We start from the raw sequence: 26,322 nt of genomic DNA, 5'->3' as shown, positions 1-26,322 counted from the left end.
TGAAGGAAAATTGATCTTTCCAGAATGAGTTTCTTTCAGTGCCCTATTCTTAGATAAATGTCTCGGTCCACTTTCTATTTGAATATTTATTAATGTACAGTTAAACAGAGCTTGGGTAGTGGAGAGCCTCAGAGAAGGGGTAGTGTCAACCATTGTTCCAGGGTAAAGAGGGATTTTTTTGTATCTTGATTTTACCTTTTTTACATTCTTCCCTCTATTTTCAAAATGTTCCCTATTTTGTCTTTCTGTAAAGATTTTTTTCTGCTTTGGGATCATTGTTTAGTGACAAGGCTTACATACCAGAGATCATGTAGAAATTTTGGCAATTAATAATAAATCATGTCATGGTATATAAACTGCTGTTACATGTTCTTTTTTAAACTATTGTGTGAACTGTTTATAATTTGCTTTCTGGGGCTGATTGATTGATATTAATAAGCCATTTGTATTTTTATTTTATTTATTTTTCTTGTACTTTTTTTTTCACACACACACACACACACACTGTATTTTATTTTTACAAGAAATAAATAGACTGACACCAAGCATTGTAAATGGATGATCACAACAAAAGCAACAATGATTGCAATTACCAAACACGAAACACACTCACACTATGTTGTAATATTGACATTCAGTCCAGGAATCCTCCACTGTAACAGCTCCTTTACTTGGCAGTGAAAATTGATTTGTATATTTTTTGCCTCTGAGTCCTTGTGGGATTTTTTTTTAATTCAAACAGAAAGTCACAAAAATTATAATCATCCTCATCAGTTCACTCAGTCCCATGTAATTAATTTTTTTTTCATCTTCATCTTTTGTTAGCACTTTTATGAGTTCATCAGTTTTCCATTAGAGTTCTGAAAATGCTTATTCATTCAGTTCAGCAGTATAGTCAGTTACCAGAAACCTGCACTTGTCAGAGTCTTTTCTATGAATTCCTTGATGATGAAACCCTTTTATAGGAACATATTTGCAAAAGCATCAGAGTACACCAAGAACTGTCTGTAAATGACAAAAGACTTAAAAATGACCACAGTTAAAGATTTGATGAAAGTTCATAATAATGCAGTTGAGGGGCTTCCCTGGTGGCGCAGTGGTTGAGAGTCTGCCTACCGATGCAGGGGACACGGGTTCGTGCCCCGGTCCGGGAGGATCCCACATGCCACGGAGCAGCTGGGCCCGTGAGCCATGGCCGCTGGGCCTGCGCGTCCGGAGCCTGTGCTCCGCAACGGGAGAGGCCACAACAGTGAGAGGCCCGGGTACCACACACACAAAAAATAAATAATAATGCAGTTGACAAGGAAACTTAGTTATTTCTGAGAGATACATTTTAAAGTAATAACTAGAATTTATGACTTATAACATTATACCAGAACGTATAAGATTTTTATGAATTTCATGTAATGTCTGAAACATTTATATTAACATATTTCCATACAAATAACCCAAAGAAAGTTTAGTATTAGTTGTTTTGTTTGTTTGCTTTTTATACTGCAGGTTCTTATTAGTCATCAATTTTATACACATCAGTGTATATATATATGTCAATCCCAGTTGCCGGATTCACCACACCACCATCCCCACCCCCCGGCCGCTTTCCCCACTTGGTGTCCATACGTTTGTTCTCTACATCTGTGTCTCAACTTCTGCCCTGCAAACCGGTTCATCTGTACCATTTTTCTAGGTTCCACATACATGCGTTAATATACGATATTTGTTTTTCTCTTTCTGACTTACTGCACTCTGTATGACAGTCTCTAGATCTACCCACGTCTCAACAAATGACTCAATTTTGTTCCTTTTTATGGCTGAGTAGTATTCCATTGTATATATGTACCGCAACTTCTTTATCCGTTCGTCTGTCAATGGGCATTTAGGTTGCTTCCATGACCTGATTATTGTAAATAGTGCTGCAATGAACATTGGGGTGCATGTGTCTTTTTAAATTATGGTTTTCTCAGGGTATATGCCCAGTAGTGGGATTGCTGGATCATATGGTAATTCTATCTTTAGTTTTTTAAGGAACCTCCATACTGTTTTCCATAGTGGCTGTATCAATTTACATTCCCACCAACAGTGCAGGAGGGTTCCCTTTTCTCTGCACCCTCTCCAGCATTTGTTTGTAGATTTTCTGATGATGCCCATTCTAACTGGTGTGAGGTGATACCTCACTGTAGTTTTGATTTGCATTTCTCTAATAATTGGTGATGTTGAGGAGCTTTTCATGTGCTTCTTGGCCACCTGTATGTCTTCTTTGGAGAAATGTCCATTTAGGTCTTCAGCCCATTTTTGGATTGGGTTGTTTGTTTTTTTGATATTGAGCTGCATGAGCTGCTTGTATATTTTGGAGATTAATCCTTTGTCAGTTGCTTCATTTGCAAATATTTGCTCCCATTCTGAGGGTTGTCTTTTCATCTTGTTTATGGTCTCCTTTGCTGTGCAAAAGCTTCTAAGTTTCATTAGGTCCCATTTGTTTATTTTTGTTTTTATTTCCATTTCTCTAGGAGGTGGGTCAGAAAGGATCTTGCTGTGATTTATGTCACAGAGTGTTCTGCCTATGTTTTCCTCTAATAGTTTTGTAGTGTCTGGCTTTACATTTAGGTCTGTAATCCATTTTGAGTTTATTTTTGTGTATGGTGTTAGGGAGTGTTCTAATTTCATTCTTTTCCATGTAGCTGTCCAGTTTTCCCAGCACCACTTATTGAAGAGGCTGTCTTTTCTCCACTGTATATTCTGGCCTCCTTCATCAAAGATAAGGTGACCATATGTGCATGGGCTTTCTATCCTGTTCCATTGATCTGTATTTCTGTTTTTGTGCCAGTACCATACTGTCTTGATTACTGTAGCTTTGTAGCATAGTCTGAAGTCAGGGAGCCTGATTCCTCCAGCTCCGTTTCTCTTTCTCAAGATTGCTTTGGCTATTTGGGGTCTTTTTTGTTTCCATACAAATTGTGAAATTTTTTTGTTCTAGTTCTGTGAAAAATGCCATTGGTAGTTTGATAGGGATTGCACTGAATCTGTAGATTACTTTGGGTAGTATAGTCATTTTCACAATGTTGATTCTTCCAGTCCAAGAACATGGTATATCTCTCCATCTGTTTGTATCACCTTTAATTTCTTTCATCAGTGTCTTATAGTTTTCTGCATACAGGTCTTTTGTCTCCTTGGGTAGGTTTATTCCTAGGTGTTTTATTCTTTTTGTTGCAATGGTAAATGGGAGTGTTTCCTTAATTTCTCTTTCAGATTTTTCATCATTAGTGTATAGGAATGCAACAGATATCTGTGTATTAATTTTGTATCATGCTACTTTACCAAATTCATTGATTAGCTCTAGTAGTTTTCTGATAGTATCTTTAGGATTCTCTATGTATAGTATCATGTCATCTGCAAACAGTGACAGTTTTACTTCTTCTTTTCTGATTTTGATTCCTTTCCTTTTTCTTCTCTGACTACTGTGGCTAAAACTTCCAAAACTATGTTGAGCAATAGTAGTGAGAGTGGGCAACCTTTTCTTCTTCCTGATCTTAGTGGAAATGGTTTCAGGTTTCCACCATGGAGAACGATACTGGCTGTGGGTTTGTCATATATGGCCTCTATTATGTTGAGGTAAATTCCCCCGATGCCTACCAACTCTTTAACTTATGATGCGATACCAACTCTAACTTATGATGCCAAAAAATCATATATCAAGATCCTAGTTACATAAACTCTTTAAGAGGTGTACAAACACAGTCATTGTGGAAGACTCCTGGTCTAGGGGAGGGTGGGCAGATTAGGCTGAGTACCTCATATACTGGCAGTGGAGGTGGAGAAGAGTGAACGGGTTTAGAATGGAAACAGAGCTAAAAAGATTTGATGAATTGCATGTATGGGTAAGGGTGAAAAAGAAACAAAAATGATCCTCTGATTTCCGACAGGACGCCTGAGAGGTGGTGGTTCCATTTTCTGCGATGAGAATGCCTTAGCAAAAAACTTGTTCAGGATAAGAGCTAAGAAATTGTGCTGAAGAATGTTAGCTGTATTAGTAGTAGTAGTAGAATTGCTACCACGTCAGGTTTGTACTTTCGGCCCAGTTCTCTCTTCTGAGATCCAAACTAAGTCTACTTCATATCTATTTTGTATCTTTACTCCAGTATTTCATTGAAATCTCAACCTGAAACCATCCAAATTCAGAACTCTTTATTTCTTACCCTCAAACCAGTTTTTCCCTCAGGCTTTTTCATCTCATCTGAGAAAACACTCTTATCCTACAAAGCTGAAATTAGCATCATCAGTGTTAGGAGAATCAAGTCCAAGAAAGGCAGAAGTGATACGTTAGGTACAGAGATTTTATACTGTGACTCTCTAGTTCAGAAGGCCACTGCAGAACTTTAGGGAAACTGTAGTACCTGGTGGCTAGAAAAGTGGGTTCTCAAGTTGGAAGCCTTGATTGGAATTATGGTTCCATCACTTACAAATTGTGATCTTGGGCGAGTTATTTCTGTGTCAGTTCTTGAGCTGTCAAAGAAACTTGGTACTGGTATATAGTGCTATAAAGGTGCTGGCATAATGTAGTATATCTGCCACATGAAGAGAGGTTGTTGTATGTGTAAAGAGAGTAGTAGTCAGTCAACATTAGCTACTACTGATACTTCTCTTGTTACCACCACTGCCCTCGATAGCTCCAAGGGGAGGACTGGTCCAACCTGGCTAGGCCCCAGAGAAACTTACTATCTATAGACCCTACCTGGTTGATTCGGTACCAGTGATGACATGCTTATTGTTAAAAGTTCCCAGTTACATATATATGAAGTTTTGATTCCTGTGAATTGAGGAAATCCTTGTCCTCTCCCCTTGCTTGGCCTAGAATTTGTAGTATCTACATCAACTGAGGATGCCACAGCCAGCTAACAGGTTGCTCAGGTGGGCATGGTTTTGGTCATTGGGTTGTTCATTCTCTGAGAGTGTGTCTTAGGTCAGTGCAGGATCGTAGTCTGTCCATTATTTTCCAGTTTACTTTTAGGTTTTCCTCATGAAGATAGTCTAGGTAGCTTTAGTAAAGGACTAGAAATGTGTACTGTGAAATCCTATCCTAATGCTAAATATTTTTCAGTTTTACAAAGTCGTGTATTCTGTGGGTTCCTTTAGGAAGGAGAAAAGAAAAGAATACTTTTTTAGCACTATTTAAAGCAAAATATGGATTTTAGAACATTATGCTTATACCTTATTCCTGGAAATAAGAAGATACAAAATATTTAGGATTTAAAAAATTTGTGTTTGATCCTCATAACCTTAAATTACAATTGGAAATATCTGTTTGAATTTTCATGACTTTTTTTTCCCCTTAAACACATAGATGTACGCACAAACACTTCCTGTGTACTGAAAGTACCTAGAAAACAGATTTTTTTTTTTCAGTAGCAGTGTACACTCTTGGTGCTCACATGTGGTATCCAAATCCCATTCCCTATTAAAAGGATTTGAATTCTAAACAGAGGTTACTTTTTCACTTTTTTTTTTTTTTTTGCGATACGTGGGCCTCCCACTGTTGTGGCCTCTCCCGTTGTGGAGCACAGCCTCCAGACGCGCAGGCTCAGCGGCCATGGCTCACGGGCCCAGCCGCTCCGCGGCATGTGGGATCTTCCCAGACCGGGGCACAAACCCGTGTCCCCCGCATCGGCAGGCAGACTCTCAACCACTGCGCCACCAGGGAAGCCCACTTTTTCACTTTTGACATAAATTCTGTGGATATACATTTTTCATTACAAGTGCTTGATGGTTACTGAAGCCTCTGAAGTCTTTATAGGAGCACTATCCAGTAGAACCTGGAGACACTGGGTATGTCTTATAAGATGTGAGTAAGATGACAGCCCAGCCACATGTTCCAGTTGAATACATCAACTGTGGCTAGAGCCCCGGCAGGACTGAGTTTTTATATTTATTTAATTAATCTGTCCAGTGGTCAGTGTATCAGACAGCTGGATTCTCTGATGTGTTAGATGGATGGATAAGTACATAGATACACATGTACTTAGCAGCTCCGACTTAGTTTTTTTCTCCTGAGCCTGTCAGAGTTGTAGAAATGAAATATACAAGTACATGCACTTTTTTGCTTGTCCTTGGTCCTTTTTTCACTTTTGTTTTTGGGAAAACGTCCGTGGTCTACATGTTTGTCAAAAGTAATTTTTCCTTTAAGAAATAATGGGGAAATATGAGCTGTCATAATCATGTGTGTTTCCCCATATTCATATAACTAGACACTTAAATTTATAGCATGAGCGTTAGAGTTAGTGTCAGGAAAAGGAGTAGAATAAGTTATACAAGTGAGAAGGAGGTGTCTGTCCACCAGGAGTATGTGCCACCCCAGCATTGTTAAGAGTTTAATGGCCTCAGAGATATCACCTATTTCATTTACTCCATTGTTCATTTAATTAATTTTATTGAGAGGCTGCTATGTTCTAGAAGCTGTGACTATTTTTGTGAGCCAGACAAAATGGTCCCTTCTCCTAACGGTGTTTATATGTTAGGGAGATCTGGTGATCACAGATTTAAACATATTCTTTAAAGTGGTGCCACAAACAAATAATAGTCCTGTATAGTGTTTTATGAAAGAGTATAACAAGAGGACCTTATTTAGAATGAATGGTCAGGGAAGGCATCCCAAAGGCATTGATGCTTAAACTGAGACATGGAAAAGTATACAGGACTTAGTGAGATTAAGAATGGCCAGAGGTGTACCTCCGGGGGAACCACGGTGTGTGGACACCCTGATGGAAGAGCGAGGCGCAGTCAGAGAACCAAAGGAAAACCGGTTAGTGGAGAGGAGTGAGTAGAAGCGAGCTGGTGGCTGCACACGTACGTAGGCGAGTGGGTAAATAAACAAGTGAGAACAGATGGTCTGACATGAAACTGGAGAGGTAGGAAGAAACCAGATTGCGGTTTAAATCGTTTCAAACACGAGTGATGAAAATCCATTTTAGGTTTTGAGAGACTCTTCTGGCAGTTATCTGAAGAATAAATAGAGAGCAAGGGTAGGAGGGCCGTGCCTGTCAGGAAGATACTGCATGATGCAAGGGCGTGCGAGGGTGTTGGCTGCTTGGAGGTGGGATGAGCAGGGTCTGCTGCTGGTCTGCGTGGGAAAGGTTAGGGAGGAGGATGTGGGGGGCCGATGCCCACCTTTTCTGCCATGACGGTGTAAGTGGAGGGTGGTGGTGTTTATTCAACTCTGTGGAAGCCGGAGGAGGAGGAGCTTAAGGTAGGGGCTCAGCTTTGTACATATTAAATTGGAAGTACCCGTGTCCTGTTTCTCATGATGTCAAGCAGGCAGTTGGATATACAGGTTTAGCTCAGAAGAGTGCTCTGAGCCCAGAATATAAAGTCAGGAGATGAGGTATGGCTGGCTTTTCTTTCTTCACTTTAGCTTTGTGTTTGCCATTCACAACATACAAGCCTCTTCCAGTTAACCTCAAATGCACATAAACTGAGAGAGTACCTGTTTACTCTGTATATTTCTGCAAAGTAAGCTTTTGATGACTCCATGAATATGTGCCTGGCTTATTACCAGAAAATGTGGCACACAGGAAGTGTACGTAACATCTTTCTCTTAATACAACTACTGTTTGAGGTACTAACTTTACTGATTACCTGTTAACTGCCAGTCACCACGATAATGCTTTCTCAGTAGTCTTGTTTAATCATTTCAGTAATAAAATCTTGGGTGTATGTAATATTTCTTGGATAGAAAAAGAGCATCAGTGCTCACTGGGTCCTTTTTCAGAAGGGTGAAGACTGGTTTGCATTTATGAAACTGCATTTCCCTCTGTATGAAGCAGTGTCTTTATCTTTGCCCTTTTCTCTTGTCTGCATAAATCCCACTTCTCCTTCCATACAGCCCTCTCTGACCTTCCAAGTCTGAGTTACGTGTCTCCCCCATGTTTTGCAGCAGCATCCTGTACTGTTTGTTTTACTGTGTTGTTATGACTTATTTACTGTCACCGAAGAGACTCTCTGTCTTCTCTAGAAGAAAGAAAGCTCGGTGAGGGCCAGGCTGTGTCTTGTTTACTGTTGTATCTTGGATACCTACCGTCACATCTGATACATAGTGGCAATCAGTGAATATTTTTTGAGTGCATGAGTGAATGAATGAAGTTTAATTCTGACCACCTGAGTGTCTATACCCCTAATAACAGCAGCATCACTTTATTTACTACACAATTTAACGTTTCATGGTAAGTTTATGATTTTTACAGACATTATCAAACATTTTTTTAAATTAATACATGTTCTATTCTTTGCTACAGTTCCTTTCCATAGCATTTAATGAAGCGCTTTGTCATCTGATCAGAAAAACTCAAAAGATTTCAGAACTGTCGATGTAAAGACTTAGAAGAGATATCGTTATTTGAGTGTAATTTACCTTTTTTTGTTGTTGTTGTTGCTTGAGTTTAAAGCATGGTAGCCAGAATGGAAAAGTAAAATTTAGGAATCATCCTTGGGATTCCTGTGACCTACCTTCAGTGGGAAATAGAGGACTCTTGTTTCCTGGGATGGACATGCAGCACTAGCCACACTGAGGTTGGTCTGAGAGCCCCTGGGAGCTAAACGTCCTGTGCACGTCTGGTCTTCTGCTCTAATAGCAACAAGCCGTGTCCGTAAAGACACGTGAAAAAGCTCAAAACATTCTACAGAACAGGTATAAACTCCGGTCAGAGTAGTGTGACAATCCTAGTGGTCTTACCCTGTTTTCCTTCCAGTGGGATTAATACTTCTGATCGTCATTGGTAAATTTCACATTGGAGTTTTCAAGAGCGGTACCATCTCTCCCCACCTTAAAAATAGATTTGTAATATTATTAAGATTCTTTCCTTTTACATAGTGCTATCATGGGCTATGTTTATAGCTTATAGAAGTTTCTTAACACATGTTACATTGCTTTTCTTTACTTATCCTTGTAAGTCTTAAACTGATTTCTGTGTCAGGAGTGGTGGGGATTTTTGACTTGAGTAGCTGAGCAGCCTAAAAGCATTACAAATGCAAACATGTGTCTCAGAACTATAGGGAATCATTGTCTTACATAAGAAAGTCTAGTTGTAAGTTAGCAGTGTAAACTGTGCTTTTAAAGCAGTTTACTGATTTCTGCAGAGGTCATCATTTCTCAGCAGTGCAAAGATTGAAGACACTGTTGTTACGAAACATTTTATTGATAAACATATGGAAAGTACGTTTTTAATATTCAAGGATCCGAGGAGATGTGACAATTAACTTCACAGCCGTCGTCCCTTTGCCACTGTGTAAGCACTTGAGTATTTAAATCAGGCTCTGTCAAGAGGAGCCTAGTAAGGTTCACTGTGGACTCTTGCTCTCATGTCAGTGAGTTTGAATCTCCTTTGTTATGGTGACTGGTTATGAAATCAGTCACTTGACAGACCCTGAAGTGAGACTGCTGGAAGTACGTCATGTCTGCCTTCACGGTGACAGCTGGCTACAAAACAAACCCCACCAGAGCCCTTCTGCAATTGACAAGGGACTTCAAAGGCCAACAGGGCTGCCACTTCAAAGAGAGTTCTGCCATCTCTGGCTTGTTGAAAGAAGAAGTTAAATGGCTGTACCCGGCCATAGCAGAAATCTCCATGTTCAGACTTCTCCTCCTTTTGATCTTAGAGAGATGTATGAAATGGGCTTCAAGTTAAAGGAGTGATACAGTCTGCGGTAACGGCGACCCAATATTATTCTGCATTTCAATCCACTGATTAATGGAAATTACCCAAATATGTTCAAATAACAGCATGTCTAAAAACTCAAATGTCTCAGACAGCGAATGTTCAAAAGAAGAGTTGAAACTGTGTGAATGTTGTAGCCACCTTCACAAGTGCAGAATAAGTCAGATGGTGAATTAAAATGAAACTCTCAGTGTTTTAAAAGCACTCCTTCCATTTCTGCGTGTAATTTTTACCCCGTTTAGTAAAATCAAGCTCTGAATGTTGATAGTAAGAATGAGAGACAACTAAAGCCTATAATCTCAAGGCCAATTTTCATGGTTTAAACTGACATTTCTCTGTTTTTAGTAACTCTGTACTTAAAAATTTAAACAACTTTGTACTATTCAAAATCTTATTCATCCAGTTATGCTGGATACACTTTTGAATTAATTACTTCATCTTTGTATTAAGCAAGCAGAAGTCTCAGAGTTTTAATACAACTTTTAATAGAAGATCAGAATACTAAACAAGCATCTTCAAGAATAACAAGGAAAAGGCAGCAACATGAATTCCTTCAGTTAGAATGGCATGACCTTTTCTTAATTACATGGTTTTCCTCTTATCCTATGTATTATAGAAGGATGAAGCTAAAAATCCTTAAAATTCTTTCACCCTAAACTTCTATTTTCTTATTTCCTTCTTACATAAAATAGAAAAAGTTTGACTTGCCAGAAGCTTGGGCCAATATAACTTCCTCTATAATTTTGCCAGATGGGGTCACTAGACAACAGCTAAAGAAAGTCTGAAAGAAAACTGAAGCCTCCAGGAAGTAACCACATGCAACGGTTATGACAAAAAAGCAAAACAAAACAAAACAAAACCCCTATATTCATCAGTAGTTCGTAAAGTAGTTCTTAAAATAGTACACTTCTGGTTGTCTTTTTGGTTAGTTTCTTACTTTTGAAAAGTTTTGAAAAAATAGTACATAATTATGTTATCCTGGAGCTTCAGGAAATATCTGTGTCTCTGAATTTCAGGTTGATTTTTTCTTTTTATTTAACAAAAGGGCCACATCTGTGTTTTCAAAAGTTAAAATCAGATGAAAAAATTAACTGCAGTGGAGAAGAAATAAAACCTTGGCACACCCCAAAATGAACCACACAGTTGAGTGCCGGAGTCTGTAGATGCTGGTTTTCAAAGTAGGTGTGTTTTTATACTTGTGTCTAAACTGTGTAACCACTGCCACACTGGGAAGTGCTTTTGGAATCTTTGTGGCAGATCTGTAACAGATGATGTTTAGTTTGCTTGTAATGGTTCTTGGGGTGTCTGGCCCTTATTCTGTTACCTCCTGCTGTGCAGTTTGAGAAACCAAGTTATTGATGATAGAGGCAGTCATCCAGGATACGGCTGAAGGTGGAATCGTGGGAGCCAGATGGCTTCCTACTGATCTTTATATGCAGTTTATGTTCTCCTTGGCTGTGCCTTCCTGGATGTTTTCAGTGAAACATATTTTCCTAGAGAAATCTGCACAACGGCACTTATCCTACACAGCAGATAGTTCTCGTGTGTGGCGTGGCCCAAGCTCTGCGTTGGTGCTCCTGTGTCTCTACCTCTGACCTCCACCCTCTTTAGTGAATTAACGAAGAGGCAGTGAGGGTGGGTGTGAAGGGCTTTGGGCCAGCATCAGGTGACGTGGGTTCGGTTTCTTCTGTTTATTAACTGTGATGTAGGGCGAGTTTCCTAGTCTTTCTAGGGCTCTGTACTCTCACCTGTGTGGAGTAACTTATTCCCCCACAAGTGTTTTGGTAGCCTCTAAAGGCAGTACACAAATGTTCAGCCTCATTTACTATGGCCAGACCAGAATAATCCTGTGTGTGTGTGTGAGATACTTATGAGTTCCCTCTTGGTATCCTTGGGTTGCCAGACATTAAATCCCACACTTTTATTTAATATACTTTTGATAAGGTCAAATAACTGTCATTGGTCAATATTTTCTTTGTAACCATTTTTCAGGGGTTATATTGAAATATGTTTTCCCCACAAAATGTATCTCTAATTAATGAAATGTCACTTTTTTACTTCTAGGTAGCTATTTGATTTTTTTTAGCAATGCAAATGAGGATTAACATTTCCAGTTAAAATGCCAGTAAGTTTTTGGTTTCATTGTTGAAAACTTAAGGAAACAGTCTGAAGCTGTTTTATTCAAATTGTTCATTTGACCTTAGAGGAAGGGCTTGAGCCCTAAATGCTCTCTTCCCTGTTGGTGACTTCATGCTAGTGAGAGGACTGCTGTTTTCTGTAATAAAGGTGAATTAAGGCTTTCTCCAAATAACCAAATACATAATTTTAACTAAGGAGATTTCTTTCCAAAACCTAGGCAACTTATACAGCCCTCCTATCATGTACTGTATCCTGTTACCTTGACTTCCCAGCAATGCAGAAACAGTTTTTTTTCAGGAGGGAACTTACCAGAGCTCGAAGTTCAAGGGAGAATCTTGTCATTCCTCCTCTTTTTGTATTTCTTTTCCTGAGTTACCCAGATGCAGAAAAGTGCAAAATGATAGTTGTCCCATCTTCTTCGCTGGAGAAAGAAAATGTGATGTTATTTAGATTATTTCTGTCCTTCTTTCTTATAGGCATAGAATAGGAGCCGTGGAGTTTATGTGGACCTAGGAAATTATTAATTTTATATTTTACTTGATTCTGGTACAACCTGTTTGTTGCTAAGATAAGCAAATTACAGGAGACATTAATCAAGTAACAGTCTCTGGAAAAAATAGTTTTCAGTGCTTAATTCAGATTTTTTACCTTTTAGTTTTGATGCTGTGTTACCAAGAAATTACCTAAGGAGAATTGGCAGTGAGATAAACATTGGCCCTTCCAAAGCCTCTTTCCACCCTCAGTCACTCAGATGATGAGAGTCCTACCAGTAGGGGGACATTTGCTTTGCTTTAAAAATGTGCACCCACATTTTATTGGTGTCTGGTTTTTCAAGCTCCACTTTGGAGTGATGAGTGCTTATTATAGGATTTATGTACCCAAGCCCTCTGCGTTGGTTTAAAAAAAAGGAAAATTGAGATGGCTTGAAAAAGAAGCATTTCTTTCACATTTTTGTGTTTCCACTCTTTTAAAATTGATCTTCAGTTGAAGATTTGTTACCACAGCGCAATGTTACTGGAAACTTAAAGGCAGCTACCAGTGAAGGAATATAGCCAGTCAGTGTGAACTTAGCGCCCCTGCATGTCAGCCTCAACTGTGTGGGTACTTGTGAGCCACATGCATTGTTAAGCATTATTAAGTGTCCTAAGGGAATGTGAAGTATATTTTGAGGGACGGTAAAAATACTTTGTAAATTCTTCACCCATGGAGCACATTAATTTCTAAAAGTGTCATTTGCTGATTTTATTTGGCATTGTCGAATATTGGCGAAATCCAACTATATATAAAAGGTCAAGAAATCTAGTGGCTCCCAAAGTTGAACTGTGGTTTCTGTGGTTTTTTTCGTCAGTACTGTTATCTGTGCCTTCTACCCATGTTTGGGTTCCTTTATAAAGTCCGGAATGAAAGATAAGAGTAGTGCCTGACAGTCCCTCAGCCTAACATTATTCTGCTAAATTCAGTGGTATCTGTTACCATTAGGTTACCTCAAGAATCACTTATATCTTATTTTCAATAAACAGAATAGAGAGTTATAATCAACACTATCCTATGTCATATGCATTCAAACGGGGACTAAAAAACCCAAACTATTTAAATTCTTCTTTTAGGGGCATCTGATTCATTTTGCGGTGCCCACTCTCTTCTGCGGACCTATTGGAGTCCATTCTTTGGCTCTGCCTCTCATCCTGCATTTGAGCCGACGTTGCCCCCCACCCCCAGAAGCCCCCAAGCGTCTGTGCTCTGCACCTGCGTCCCCGTAGTGTTCAGTGCTCTCTTGCCCTAACCCAGCTCTTCCACTCTTCTCATCCCTTTTACATTTCCTGCTACGTCACCAGAATTCACAGATTCATCTGTCTCCATTTATTCACCCGTTCAACAAATACTCATTGAGTATCTGCCCTGTGCCTGCCCCTGGCACGTACATTCTTATTTTACTTCTTGGACCACGTTCACCTTCTCTGCCCGAAGTCATCTGGCCTCTCCCCTGGAAACTCCCCACAGCCCTTCCTGGTGGTCCGTAAATGTTAATTCCGTCTTGCTTCCTGTAACCCTTCAGACCACGGGTCCATCACACCCATGTAAGGGCCTCTGCTTCCTCAGGACTCATGCTGTTCAGCTGTAGCGTGAAGCTTTTCGCTGCAGACTTTTGCTGCCTCACCAGCTTCAGCATCTGTGTGGATAACCCACTTGCCTGTCCTCTCTGCTTCCTGGCCCGAGAGGTCACCGCCTTTCTTCATTCCATATCTGGCGTCCTAGAGCTTGCTACCCCAGTCCACCTCCAGCCCACTCATTACAGCGTCCTCCTCTCAGATCACACTTCCCTGTCATTTCAGCTTTCAGGTTTCCACTGCAACTATCTTTCTTGGGTTGCTTTGTCTCTTTTTGCTTTGTACCAATCCACTGGCCCTGGCTTTGCGTCGCTCTCTGTTCAGCTTAGATTCCTTGGCCCATTATTTTAGTCATTCTGATTTTAGCATTCTAAATCATCTCGCTCCTCTGTTTGGTCACATCCTTTGGTACCTCTGTTGCTCTGGGGACCCCCCGTATGGCCTGCACAGCCCTGCATCTGCCCGCTTCCTCCTTTCCTGCCATGTGTGCCCCCTCCTTCCCCTTGATCTCAGGGCTTGCGAAACTTTCATCCTTTTCATCTTCTCTTGTAGGTATATGCATTCCCACTTCAGGGTTTCTAAACTTGCTGGGCCCTGGAGCTGGACTGCTCTTTTCCTCCCCATCTGCTCCTTGACTTTCTTGGGGAAACTTTCTCTAGGCCCCCAAAACATAGATCAAAGCCTCATGTTACTTATTCTTTTTCTTTTTTTTTTTTTTTTGCGGTACGCGGGCCTCTCACTGTTGTGGTCTCTCCCGTTGCGGAGCACAGGCTCCGGATGCACAGGCTCAGTGGCCATGGCTCACGGGCCCAGCCGCTCCACGGCATGTGGGATTTTCCCGGACCGGGGCACGAACCCATGTCCGCTATATCGGCAGGCAGACTCTCAACCACTGCGCCACCAGGGAAGCCCTCATGTTACTTATTCTCATGGCGTCTTGTTCTTCCTTCCTTATTCATGATTTATGATTATACATTTACAAATATTATTAGTTAATGACTGTATCTCTACATGGAGCACTAGGGAAGCACACGTATTTCTGTTAAGCCCTGGTGGTATTAATACACAGTGCCTGGCACATGGAGGGAGTTAAGTACCTGGTGGGGGGGAGCAGATGGGAGAGAAGGGAGAGAAAGGAGGGATAGAAAGATGAAAAAGTGGGCACAGGCACACTCCCCAGAGGGATTCGTTAGATACAGTTGTGGGAGGCTGTTTTAGGACTTTTTGAACACTGATACATTGTAGCAAAGCAGCATTGACTGTGAACAGCGGTGGAATGACCGCCTGGTTGGAACCCTAACTCTGCCTCCTCCGGCTGTGTGACCTGGGGTAAGGCACTTAAACTCTCTGAACCTGCTTCCTCTTCTGTAAAACTGACGCTAACAATAATGCCACCTCATAGGATCCTTGTGAGGATGATGAGACAACGTATGTAAAAGGCTTAGCGCATTCAAATAATGTAAGTTGCTCTTATTATTATTGTAATAGCTATAGGTATTCCATATTCATAAAATACTGCACTATTGGTATATACCTGGTCAAAGAATTACCATGCTTTGACAAAGAGAACATATGGGGATAAAGAGAAGATTTCTAGTATAAATACTAGCATAAATCTCTTGGGAATTCTGTGAATTCAAATTCTCATTAGCAGTGGTTGTGAGGTACCTAAAGCAGTTTGTTAGGAGAAGGTAGGGGAATGTATGTATGTAGGTATGTATGTAAGTTCTCATTAATACTTCAGACATGCTTCTCAACTCGAGCTAGATTGGGGGGGGGCGTTGTATAACAGAGTGTGTCTTAATCTAGAATTTCATTGAAATCAGGAAAACTAGGGGACTTACCATATGAAAATCTGACTTACACAATGAATGCTTAACCTCTAGATAATCTTCTTTTTGTACCCCTCCTTTTTTCTTCTAATCATTTTTTTCTCCTTTGGAGACTTATGCCTCTTATCTTCCCAAGAAACTGTAACAAGATTTTCCATAAGCATCTTGGAAACTACAAAAAGTAGTTTGCTCTTCGTTGTAGAACAGAAGAAGGCGGGAAACTTGAAGATTCAGTCTCTGCCAGCACCTACCTGAAGCGCCCAGTTGCTTTGCTCTCTTAGGGAAAATGGGTCTGTGGTAAAGCCATGATTTGTTCCCTTCTTATTCTGAGTAAAAGTTTATTAGCTTGTGATTTAAGCAAACCATCTGGTCCTGCTGGCACTGCACACTGTCAGCCCTGAACTTTCTCCTTAATATTTTAGTGGAGGCAGTTAGGTTACATACTTGAATCCCAGCTCTGTTTTTTTTTTAATGTCTTATAGCGTGTGCTTTCGAAAATCATACTGTGACCTGGAGTACATTTTAAAATTGTGGAGAATTTCTTCATTGTTCGGTGTGTTATGTATCTCTTCTTCTACTAGGCTTTCATTACCTTCATTTCTCAGTGTCTGTACCCAAAACTACACAACAACTGCTGTGTGGTGGGCACAGAGCGGGGTGGGTGTCCGAGTGGAGACAGCTGAATGTGTTCTCTGGGACTGTGGGAAAGTAACAGAAAGTGAAGAATTTCCATCTGGCTTTGAAGCTGTTTCCCTGGCTTGGAACCAGAGCACAAATCAGGTGATTAGTTGGAAATCCTGGTTTATGGCACCATTCTTGCATTACATGCTAAAGTGCTTTAAAGCTTGTTTGGATGTGTGTATGATCTGAGGTAGAAATACCTTGATACCTTGATCTGGCACTCAAATGGATGGGAAAATTAAGCAATCTTTAAGAAAATTGTGTTTTACTAACAAGGAAAATTCTGTAAGTTCAAGTTTGGAATGAAAGATAAAACATATCTGTAACCATGGCAGACTAGATGCTGGGAAAATAACTTCCACAGAAACAATTGAAGATGGCTGATAAAATATGCATTCATAAGTTGTCAAGAATGTAGAAAATTCTCAGGCCAGGGGATGAATAGAGAGGGACTTCAAAGATAAGTACTTGGTAAGCTGTTGAACTTGAACGTTGGTTTTTGTATCTTGGCAGGACAAAAGAAAATGTCCATGGCAGCCCAAGGTAGAGAGTCTAAGAGACAAACCTCCCCCCTTTTTATAAAAAGGATCCATAACACCCAGAATTGGTCCTTTGAAAACCCTAAGACAATTGACTGGCCTTTGGTGAGACTAAAAGAGAAAAAGAAAGAAGGCACAGTGAGCAAGCAACTTTTGGAATGATAAAGGGCTCCTGACTACAAGTCCCGCCAGTATTGAAAAGATACAAGAATATCTTTGCCAGTACATTTGAAGATTTAGACTAAATGAGCAAAGCCAAGGAAAATGAAACTTAGCAAAGCTAGCTAAATATGAAAAAGAAAACCTGAAAAAAAAAAAGAGTTGGTAATAAAACTTTTTCCCACAAATTTCAAGCCCAGAGAGTTATATTGGTGATTTTTAATAAACATACAAGGAACAAATCATTTCAGTCTTATAGAAACAATTCCAGAAAAATAAAAAAGAGGGACATATTTTATAAGGCCAGCATAACTTCATATCAAAACTTGACAAAGTTAATACAGGAAAGTAAAAGTTTAGGCCTGTCTCAAGCACGAACATAAATACAAAAATTCCTAAACAAAATATTGCCAGTTCAAAATGAGTGTATGTGAAATAGAAAGATATGCTTGAAGAAGTTAGGTTTATTCCAGGATTTTAATATTGGTTTCATTAGAAGACCAATTACTGTAGTCTACCACATTAAAATATGATAGGAGAAAAGTCATATAATCATCTCAAGAAATGTAGAAACTTTATATTAATTTATAATTTTAAAAAATTCTTAACTAGCTAGTAGTAGACGGGAATTTCCTTAACCTGTCAAAGGACAGCTATTAAAAATTATACTACTTACTTATGAATAAAACTTTTAAAGTATTCTATTTATGATCAGGAATGAGACAGTGTGCATGCTGTCAACATCTTTGTAGACTTTCTGGGTTCTGCAGTAAGGCAAGTAAAAGAAAGAAATACTATAAGGATTGGAAGGTAAGAGAGAAAACTATCATTAAGATATACGAATGGTTGTCTACATAGTAGAGAAGAAGTCCGTAAAGAGTATTTTCTTTTTTTATGCGGTACGCGGGCCTCTCACTGTTGTGGCCTCTCCCGTTGCGGAGCACAGGCTCCGGACTCACAGGCTCAGTGGTCATGGCTCACGGGCCCAGCCGCTCCGCGGCATGTGGGATCTTCCCGGACCGGGGCACAAACCCCTGTCTCCTGCATCAGCAGGCGGACTCTCAACCACTGCGCCACCCGGGAAGCCCCCATAAAGAGTGTTTAAGTAGACACTAGATACAGTGTAAGTTTATAGAAATCAGTTGCATTTCTATAGCCTGCACCAAAATGAAAATTACATTTTTTAAAAAAGATAATATTTAATATAGCATTTAAAAAAGTATAAAGTTCCAAGGAATAAATATTATTAGAATGTTCAAGATCATTATGGGGAAAATTATAAATCTTTTCTGAAAGATATTAAAGTCCTAAATATATATCTCTTCCATAAACTGTTGTAGAACAGTGCCCGGACTATGCTAGACTCAGGAAATATTTTTTGCAGAAATTCAAAAATAGCTAAGATGCTCTTGAAAAGAGAACACCATTTCTCTTAGATGTCAAACCTTATAAAGCTATAATAATTAAAATAATGTGGTTTTGGTGTAGGAATAGGCAAACCAGTGGATCATAATAGAAAGCATAGAAACATATCCATGCTTACGGGGATACTGGATGGATGTCAAAGGTGAAGATAGAATGGATTTTTCAATAAATGGTTCTGAGACACTGATCAGTGTTATTGCTAAAAGTGAGACAGTCATTATGTGATATAATATGATGTACACACCTTGCCTATGGAGTACTGTTGTCAGAAAGACAAAGCAAACCCAAATCTCGTGAAGCCTTTACCTATTACTTTCAGTTTACAAGAAACATGAGGACCAGAGGAACACCATAAACAGTATCATTAAAAAAAAACAATCAACTGAATCCAGACTCATTTTCGCTAAGAAGTTAATGGCATGGGAACTTTAAAATGTAAAGCAATAGGGCAGTTGTCCAAGCACCTTTCAATCAAAAGAATATTCTTCCCTCATTGAATTGCCTTGACACTCTTGTCAAAAATCAGTTTACCATAAAAGTTAGGGTTTATCTCTGGATTCTCAGTTCTTTTCCATTGGTCTCTTTGTCCATCCTTATGCCAGTACCATCCTGAAACTCTGTAGTAAGTTTTGAAGTCAAGAAGTATGAGTCCTCTTTCCCACTTCCCACCCCCAGATTACTTATTTTAGCTGTCTTTCATTTCCATATGAGTTTTAGGATCAGCTTGTCAGTTTCTGGGAAAAAAAGAGAGAGTTTTATAGGGATTTTGTTGAACCTGTAGATCAGTTTGGAGAGTATTGCCATCTTAATATTACATCTTTCAATCCATGAACGTGTTTTCATTCTATTTATTTAAATCTTTAATTTCTTTTAGCAATCTTTTATAGTTTTCAACAGAAACCTTGCTTTTTTTTGCTAAATTTATACCTAGGTGTTTCCTTCTTTTTTATGCTATATTAAATGGAATTGTCTTCTTACTTTCATTTTTGGAATGTTCATTGTCTATGTATTGATATACAGTTGATTTTTATATATTGATCTTGTATCCTGTAACCTTTGTATACTTACTTGTTTACTTTTTAAAAATTTATTTATTGTAATTTATTCTTGGCTGTGTTGGGTCTTCATGGCTGCGCGTGGGCTTTCTGTAGTTGCAGCGAGTGGGGGCTACTATTTGTTGCGGTGCACGGCCGTCTCGTTGCGGTGGCTTTTCTCGTGGACCATGGGCTCTAGGCATGCGGGCTTCAGTAATTGCAGCACACGGGCTCAGTAGTTGTGGCTCGCGGGCTCTAGAGCGCAGGCTCTGTAGTTGTGGTACACGGGTTTAGTTGCTCCACGGCATGTGAGATCTTCCCGGACCAGGGCTCAATCCCGTGTCCCCTGCATTGGTAGGCGGGTTCTCAACCACTGCACCACCAGGGAAGCCCCTATTTGTTTACTTTTTTAAATGGATACCTTAGGATTATTCTCTTTATGAGATTATATCATCTTCAGCTAGAGAAAATTGTATGTCTTCCTTTCCAATATGGATGCCTTTAAATTTTTTGCAGCTTACTTTTTACTGGCTATCATCTCTAGTACAATATTAAACAGAAGTGGTGAGAACAGACATCCTGGTCTTGTTCTTGGTCTTAGAGGGAAAGCATGCAGTCTTTCATCATTAAAAGTTTTTCATAGATGCCATTTATTGGCTTGAGGAAGTTCTCCTCTATTCCTAGTTTCTTGAATATTTTTATCATGAAAGGGTTTTGGAAATTGTCAAATGCTTTTTCTGTATCTTTTGAAATGATCATGTGGTTTTTGTCATGTATTTTATTAATATGATTTATTACATTTATTTTATATGTTAAACCAACCTTGCATTCTTGGGATAAATCTCAACTTTTATATCTTGCTGGCTTTGATTTTATAGTATTTTTTGCATCTATAGTCATAAGGGGTATTCCTCTAAGCTTTCTTTTTTTCTTTCTTTGGCTGTATTTTTTCTGGTTTTATCAGAGTTTCTGTGTCATGATCCTTATTTTCTCTTGGTTTTTTGGCACTACATGTGCAAAGTCCATCTTTTGTATATTTCTGCCTCCTAATCTGGAATCAATAATTTTTCCAAGGAGCCCATGCAGTTTAGTGAGAAACCGTAATCTTAAGAGCTGTGGTCCTTAGTGCTGTTGACTGTCATTGCTTTTAACTCTGGAGTGGTGAGTACGTAGGTGTGCGTTTTGCTCTTAGATCCGGGTTATACTCCTATGGTGGGCCCTTTTTTTATATGCATGAATAAACATAATTTTGGATGAAATAAAGTCAGTAGATACCATTTTTTCAGTGTTCATAAACTGATAAAACTGAGTAGTGATTTATTTTGGAATATATGCATCAGAGGTAAAAATAAAGAAATGCAAGGAAATAAGTACACAAATTAAGAATAGTGATTACCTATCACAGGAGAGTCAGAGGATACAGTTGAATAATTGCACTTAACAAAAACTACTGGGTCGTGAGTATGTAAGTGTGTGTTTTGCTCTTAGCTCTGGAATATATACATACACCTTTTACCAGTGCATATGATATTTCAGATTGATCATTTATGAAATTTAGAGGTGGTTATGTGCAATGTAAAACATTATTAAATTATTTTTCCTATAATTTATAAGTTGTCTTTAAGTAATTTCTGATCTTTTGCCAAGCAGGCCAAAAGTACCTTCCTACCATGACTGTGAAGTCCTTCTACTGTTCGCAGTGCTGTGTCTATTGGATATCCATGTTGATAAAAATGAGTCTGACCATTATACCATATTAAAAAATCAATTGCATATATGTTATATATTTAAATGTGAATATATAGTCCAATAAAGGATTTAGAAGAAAGAATAATATCCTCATGACCTTGAGGTTGACAAAATTGCCATATTCATCATACAAAAAGCTCTGAACATAAACATGCATAAAGGAAAAATTTTGTTAAATGCCATTAAAATTTAAAACTTCTGTTTATCAAAAGTGCCTTCAGTAAATTTTACTATTTTCGCATAGTGGAATATCATACAGTTATGAGAATTACAGAACTACAGTTTTACCCAGCAATGTAGATGAATCTCACAGATATAACACCAGTGGTGGGGGGGAAATCTGTGCTTAAAATTATATACTATGTAATTCCATTTGTGTAAAGTTAAAACGAATAGACGAAACTAATCTAGAGTGTTAGAGTAATGGTTACTCTTAATCTAGAAAAAGGATATGGGAGGGGGTTGGAGTGATGGTAGTGTTCTGGTTATTGGTCTGTGTGCTCTTTATATAGCTTTGTTCACTTAGAATTCTTCAGATTGTACATTTATAATTTTTATGTATTTTTCTGTATTTATGTTGTATTTCAATAAAAATTTACTAAAAATTTTAGATGCATAAGAGTATGTATAGAGTGGGCTTACCTTTGTATAGGAAAAGGAGGAATAGTTTATACATGCTTGCTTGTGGATGTATAAGATATCTCTTCAAGTTATATAAGAAACTGATACCATTGCTTGCCTGGAGCAGTGAAGGACAGGATGGGAGGGAGATGTTGTGAGATACGCTTAAGTTCATAAAAGATGGACACATCTCACTATTTATTAGACCTTCTATAAATGATGCTGTTGATGGCTGATTTTGTGTTATAAGAGTATACCTTGGGGCATAATTTAATCTAGTTTTTGCTAAGATTTTATATGAATTAAACTGATAATGTAGAATCATCCTTATTGACAGTTTTCAAAAAGGCATGCAGTTATATGTTCTTGTAAAGCTTGCTGATATGTGAATACATATCCAAAGAGATCTGCATAATAAGAAAAAATCTCACAGCAACTGGGACTGTCAGGATGCTGTTTAGCTGAGAGCATTAACTTGATCACTTCTGAGAAGATACCCAAAGTAAAATAATTCAAGTGCCAAAAAACTAAATGTAACTTTTTAACAGCTGTTACCAGTCCATCTACCTACACTCACCTCTGCCTCTGGAAAGGATTATAACCAAGATTATTTCTTGTCAAGTAGCAAACTGACTGTAAACTCTTGTGATTGGTATACTTGGCTGTTTGATTTTCTGGTTGAGGTTCTTTTTAGGTAATAACAGATATTTTGGCAACATATTTTTGCCTCTGAATTAAGATGAACATGTTTATTTAAATCTGATTTTGGAACCACCTGGAGTAAGTGGAAATAACTGATAAAGTACAGAACTTGCTCTCTTAGTTTCTTGTGTTTTAGCATTCTGTCTTCTTTCTCTCATGTTTTTACAGGTCTTTTATTTTATTTAGTTATTTTAAAATAAATTTATTTATTTAGTTATTTATATTTTTGGCTGTGTTGGGTCTTCATTGCTACACGTGGGCTTTTTCTAGTTGCGGTGAGCAGGGGCTACTCTTCGTTGTGATGCACGGGCTTCTCATTGCGTTGGCTTTTCTTGTTGTGGAGCATGGGCTCTAGACATGCGGGCTTCAGTAGTTGTGGCACGTGGGCTCAGTAGTTGCAGCTCACAGGCTCTAGAGCACAGGCTCAGTAGTTGTGGTGCACGGGCTTAGGTGCTCCATGGCATGTGGGATCTTCCCGGACCATGGCTCAACCCCGTGTCCCCTGCATTGGCAGGCAGATTTTTAACCACTGCGCCACCAGGGAAGTCCTTTACAGGTCTTTTAAAAGCATTCTGTCTCTTCTCTATCTGGTCATATATTTTTTTTCTTTTCTTCCTGCCTTCCTCAAAAAATCTCTACCTACCTAGCTTTAGAGCAGGAAATTATCTGATTGAATTCTAGCTGTTCCTTTAACAAGAAATTCTTTGTAATGGTATAAACAGAAGAATCTTAGTTTGAACGAATAAAAATGACTCATTTATGTTTATTCTGCATCTGGTATTAGTCAAGTTTATGGCTTTTATTTCCTAAAATCCTTCTAGAAATATTTATTATGATTTTGTTCCTTATATTTTTATCTGCATTATATTGTTATTTCCATGGAAGTTTCTTGACTGTTTCCAAATAAATTCCTTAGAAGGGATTGTTTCTGGCACAGTGTTACTTCTGATGCCCTTATATTTGTCAAAAAGAAAATGAGGGATTTTTGGACCTAAACTGAGAAGAATTATAGTGGAGGGAAGATGAGAGACGTATTTCTTTAACTGCCATTTATGTCTGATCCTGCGAGAGTACAGAATTTTTGATGGGTGTGTCTTCAACTTTGTGGACCCAGGTATTGCCCACTGCCCAGCTCCTCTGACTATACCTGACCCAGATGCTCAGTTTCTGTCTTTTCTGTATTGATCGTAGGTGGAGGAGTTACTGATGGCCATGGAGAAGGTAAAACAGGAGCTGGAGTCCATGAAGGCGAAGCTGTCCTGCACTCAGCAGTCACTGGCAGAGAAGGAAACTCATTTGACCAACCTTCGGGCCGAGAGAAGAAAACACTTAGAGGAAGTTCTGGAGATGAAGTAAGTTCTATAATATTGTTCTTCAGGCATATGCTTAGTAGAAATACTTGTCCTCATCGCTTTCATCTTCTGGCCCTGTTTGTCACGCCTGACCCACTTAGCCTAATTTTAATGCTCACTTGTGTTTCTCACTCCTTAGAACAAATTTGGGACAAATCCTGGTCAAATAGAAACTTTTTTTGCCTCCCTGTCATTGAATTTTGCAGTCCTCTAGAGTGTATGTCTCCATATGCAATTGTGTCTCTGAAATTCCTAGAACCTTCTGGAAAGTTCTGGCAAGTTGTTGAGCTTTCTGAGGAAGATAACCATTGCTCCTGAGGTCATATGATGGCTAGGCAATTTTTAAAAACATTTTTTATTATAAACATTTCCAAAGGTGCACAAAAGTAGAGAATAGTATAATGAACCTCCTTATACCTATCCCCCATATTTAACCATTAATATTTGCCACACTCTCCAGTCAGTTTTTACAAAATTGTCACTTTTAGCAGAACCTTTCTTTACATCATTTTCCTACTTCCCAGGCATCTTGCAGCTTCCTTGAGATAGTCTGTTGTGCAGGCTGTATATATCTGCTGTGCATAATACAGCTGCTTCTTTTTCTCCTCTGTGACTTTGAAAAGTTCTGGTTTCCTTCTCTTCAGAACAAGTATGTCTCTTTTTTAAGTCCCTTAGTACTTTCTCCACCACTCCAATCCCCACCCCTATGTAATTGTCCTGCTCTCATTTTACTAAAACCAAGTCTGTGCTGGGACCCCTCGGCTACCTTCATCACCTCAGCAGTTACCTGTGTTTTTGCCGTCTTCTCTTCTGACTCAGAGGAGATACTGTCTCTCCTTCACCAAGCTCTCTTCTTATTTCTATCACAGATTTAAGCTCTGGTTCCCTCCTCTGCAATCTGTCTCCATTAATTTTCTTTCACATAACCTTTGCTCACGTTCTGTTAGTTCCTTCTTCTCTGCAATAAATACACACTCTCTCTGACCTAAAGTAAACAGTCTTTCTGAGCCCAGCCAGTGCTTGAAGCTAACATCCCCTCTTCTTTTCTGCTACTTTGAACTATCAATAAATGTTGAATATGAGAATTACAAAGTAGCAGAGGATCTTGCCATGACACCTCAGCATGAATTTTCATGGGGCATGATTGTTTTGTTATCATGACGGCAGCCCAGGAGTTGAGGAAACAAATGTCGGGGTGTCCCCTGTGCTTATGGATTATTAGGACACAGTGGGAGGTTAAGAGAGCCTGATCTTTTAGAAAAGTATTACAGGTGATGTGCTCTCAGAAGTGACAGATACTGAAGCCAGAAATAGGTTGATACGCAGGGAGAAAGGGGAGAATTTAGGGTTCTGAGTATCAAGATGAGAAAGTTTGCTTCTTACGAGCAGGTTAGTAGAAGCAGTTTAAGACAAGGTTTTATCACTGATGATAAGAACATAGAAGAAGGATGGATATAATATTCGGGAATACAAGTTATCGATGTGATACTCCTAAGCACAAACAGGCCCTGCTAAAACAACGGTATGGGAGGAGTATTGTGTCGTTTTCTCTGTGTACCAATATCTTGACTTGACTCGTCACATCTTTCCCACTCAGTTCAAGTGTCCATAGCAAAACAGGGGTGGATTTGTAAAGGAATTTTCCTTTATTATTTGGACTTTGAAAAGATATGAAAGAATTTTTTAAAGAATGCTTGACTTTAAACCATTGGAAGGGAATTGCATGGGATTTTTTTGTTTTATTATTATTAGTTTTGGAACCACAGTGCTAAACTTTCTTATGGACTTCCCTTGCCAACCCAGGTTAGAGATTACATTTCAGAAAAATAGTGTGATTTGCAAAACTGTTTTTGGTAAGATCAAGAACTCACACACTAAGGCGTGGGATAAGTAATTAAAGTATTCAGAGAATTTATAAGTGGTATAGAAATTTGATGAATAAACATTAAATAAAAGTTCTAGAAATAAGGTGTTAAAACCTGGCTCTGACAGGTGACCTGTCTCTTAAATCACCTTCCTCATTTGCTCAGGAGATACTACTACAGCATCATGCTGTTCTTAGGTTTTCTACAAGATTGTTGTCATGCAGACTTACTGACTTAAAGTTTTTAAAGTAGTCCTTGCTTTAATTTGCACTTAAATTTCTCCTTATTGTTGCCTCTCATTTTCATATCTTAATAAAATGGTTGTTTAATACCTTTTTTTAAACAAATTAAGCACTTCAGGCCTAATCGTCTATCCAAACATGCTGTTGAGAGTGGTGGCTAATCCCAAACTCCT

General features: G+C 38.9%; 1 protein-coding gene across 5 annotated transcripts in view; it reads left to right on the top strand.

Moving 5' to 3' along the window:
- The window catches only part of ERC1 (ELKS/RAB6-interacting/CAST family member 1), a 388,457-nt gene that overhangs the window by 190,514 nt on the left and 171,621 nt on the right, over positions 1 to 26,322 (top strand). For all 5 annotated transcript variants that reach the window (XM_081249168.1, XM_081249164.1, XM_081249165.1 and 2 more), the window contains exon 15: positions 23,882 to 24,042. In XM_081249168.1, coding sequence (XP_081105294.1) covers positions 23,882 to 24,042 — 161 coding nt within the window. The remainder of the gene's footprint in view (positions 1 to 23,881; positions 24,043 to 26,322) is intronic.

The sequence above is a fragment of the Mesoplodon bidens genome (genome assembly GCF_964165515.1).
Source record: "Mesoplodon bidens genome assembly, chromosome: 11".
NCBI lineage: Eukaryota > Metazoa > Chordata > Mammalia > Artiodactyla > Ziphiidae > Mesoplodon > Mesoplodon bidens.
This window is presented reverse-complemented; position numbering and strand designations above follow the sequence as displayed.